This window comes from Belonocnema kinseyi, chromosome 10 (assembly GCF_010883055.1).
Source record: "Belonocnema kinseyi isolate 2016_QV_RU_SX_M_011 chromosome 10, B_treatae_v1, whole genome shotgun sequence".
Classification (NCBI taxonomy): domain Eukaryota; kingdom Metazoa; phylum Arthropoda; class Insecta; order Hymenoptera; family Cynipidae; genus Belonocnema; species Belonocnema kinseyi.
Window position 1 is genome coordinate 87,945,617 of NC_046666.1, and position 2,248 is coordinate 87,947,864.

Consider the following 2,248-nt stretch of genomic DNA (forward strand, 5'->3'; position numbering starts at 1 on the left):
CCCCCTCCCCCCCATGCCCTTAAGACCTGACTGGGAGTCCAAAGAATAGGTGTGCAAAATTGGTTGCCGATTGATAAAAAATGTGGATTTTCATAAGCATCATACGTTTTAAGCCAATGGATTTTATATATTTAAAACCTGTGCCTCTTCCCCACTACTACATCTTCCTCCCAATACTCTTACGACCTGCCCGAGAGCCCAAAGAATATGAGTGAAAAATTTTATGCCGATTGGTTGAAAAGTGCGACCCCCCCATACTCTGAGAGCCTGTTAGGGATCCCAAAGAGTATGTGTGCCAAATTTGGTGACGATTGGTCAGAAACTGTAGATATGCATAAGCATCATCCGTTTTATGCCACTTTATATATATAGTCAATGCTATTTTGCATTATTTATTAAACAAAAGCTATTAGCAATTAGCGATTTGGGTTGCGGTAGGAACCATCTCCAGTGCCTAATCTACATGTGTATAAATTTTCAAGTCGATCTATGCAACGTTGTGTACGGTATCAAGCCTTACCTCCACAAATTTGAATTTTATATAGTAGAAGAAGTAGAAGATTTCATTCGATATTGTAGCTCTTCAAGCTAGCAGTTTTTCTCGATTTTTTCAGTACGAGTAAGGTTGAAGTTATGTATATTTTTAGTTTGAACGGCAGTATTTGGAAGAGTAGAAAGTATGCCAAATGATAATTGGTATAAATGCAAAATACGAACAATCGTGACCCTAGAACTAGAGTCCTATGATTTAAGAATCATGAAATATAAATTTGAAAAAATGAAAATTATGACAGATCACAAATGAGCAGTCGGTAAAATAAAACTATGACCACTTGTAATTTGGAATAATAAAAATGAGGGAAAATAATGAATGAGGAAAATGGGAATTAAATTATATGAAAATTAATGACAAATGACAATTCAGAAAGATAAATTTAGTTAATAGAAATCAGGTATTATGAAAATAAATGACAATTGCATAGTATGGAAAATGGTGATTAAGAAAAATAAAAATTAGTGCAAATGCTCGCCATGGTCAAGAACTAAAATTAAGAGAACATAAATGGAACATTTTTTATAATGTCCTACTTATAGTTTCCTTTAGGTTTACTACCTGGATAGATTCGAACGTTCGATTGCATATTGCTTTTCTGCATATATAAGAGGTCAAGGAAAATCAGAAATAAATAAAGGTAAGAGCGTACTCACCATCAGGTGTCGTAACTGTGCCAGCTTTGTTTATTTTCGAATTCCACATGGCAGGAGTCGGTAGTGCAGGACTGAGATCTGGAGTAGGTGGGTGAGCAGGTTGTAAGCTAGTCATTCCAGCGCTCATTTGTACCCCGTGCTGTAAGTGATCTGTGGTGTTACCATAATTTCCGGCTTCGAACCCTCTTGAATACGCCTCATTCGATAATCTTTCGGCCAGTTTATCGGCTCTTTCTCGATCGGTCAACGCCACCGGTTCTTGCTTTATTCGAAGATCTGCAATCAAACATTCATGACAGGTTAACAAAAAAATTAACCCGTTAACCATAGGGTTTTTTTGCACTATTTAAATGGGGGGGCGGGGGTCGATTCGACCCGATGCTTTAAAAAATCAAAAACGTGTTCTAAAAATCTGAAAAAATTCATGGTTCTTGTTTGAACCTTCTACTTAACGGTTCAATTTTGCAATGTGTTTTTTAAAATTATTGTTGATATAATTAACAATAAACAAATAAACTCATAGAAAAAAATAGTTTTCTTCTAAAATTCAGAATTCAGAGACAAATGAACGAAATTGAACGGTTCAAAAACGAAATTAAAGGGGAAGATTGTGCCTTTTAATGAAAAAATGTTGCAAGAAATTTGGAAGGAACTGAAATCCTTAATTTTCAACATGAACTCATGCATTATTTTAGGTGTTAATGTAGGAGGTTTTGATAGAAATATACAAATTGTTCTATGCAAACCTATTTATTTAGTAACAAAAAATGATTTTTTTATCTAAATATGTACACAGGGGACCATGATTTCTTTATTCAAATAATATACAGCGAAATCATATGGTAAATGCACCTGTTATCGTTCGTGCTCCTATTGTCGTTCTAACTTGATGGAAATGTAATGAATAATCAATTTTTATACTTTCACTTATAAGGAGTAATAAGTGCATTCACCTTACTCTCGCTGGTACAGAAAAAAAAGAAAAATAGTAAATTTATCTCAAGTGTCATCTGTCGAAATACATATGTAACCGGGGGGG

At 34.6% G+C, this 2,248-nt stretch overlaps 1 protein-coding gene across 1 annotated transcript in view; it reads right to left on the reverse strand.

Moving 5' to 3' along the window:
* Positions 1-2,248, reverse strand: part of LOC117181247 (zinc finger protein chinmo) — a 172,422-nt gene that overhangs the window by 82,409 nt on the left and 87,765 nt on the right. Inside the window, exon 6 of the mRNA XM_033373811.1 lies at positions 1,210-1,485. Coding sequence (XP_033229702.1) covers positions 1,210-1,485 — 276 coding nt within the window. The remainder of the gene's footprint in view (positions 1-1,209; positions 1,486-2,248) is intronic.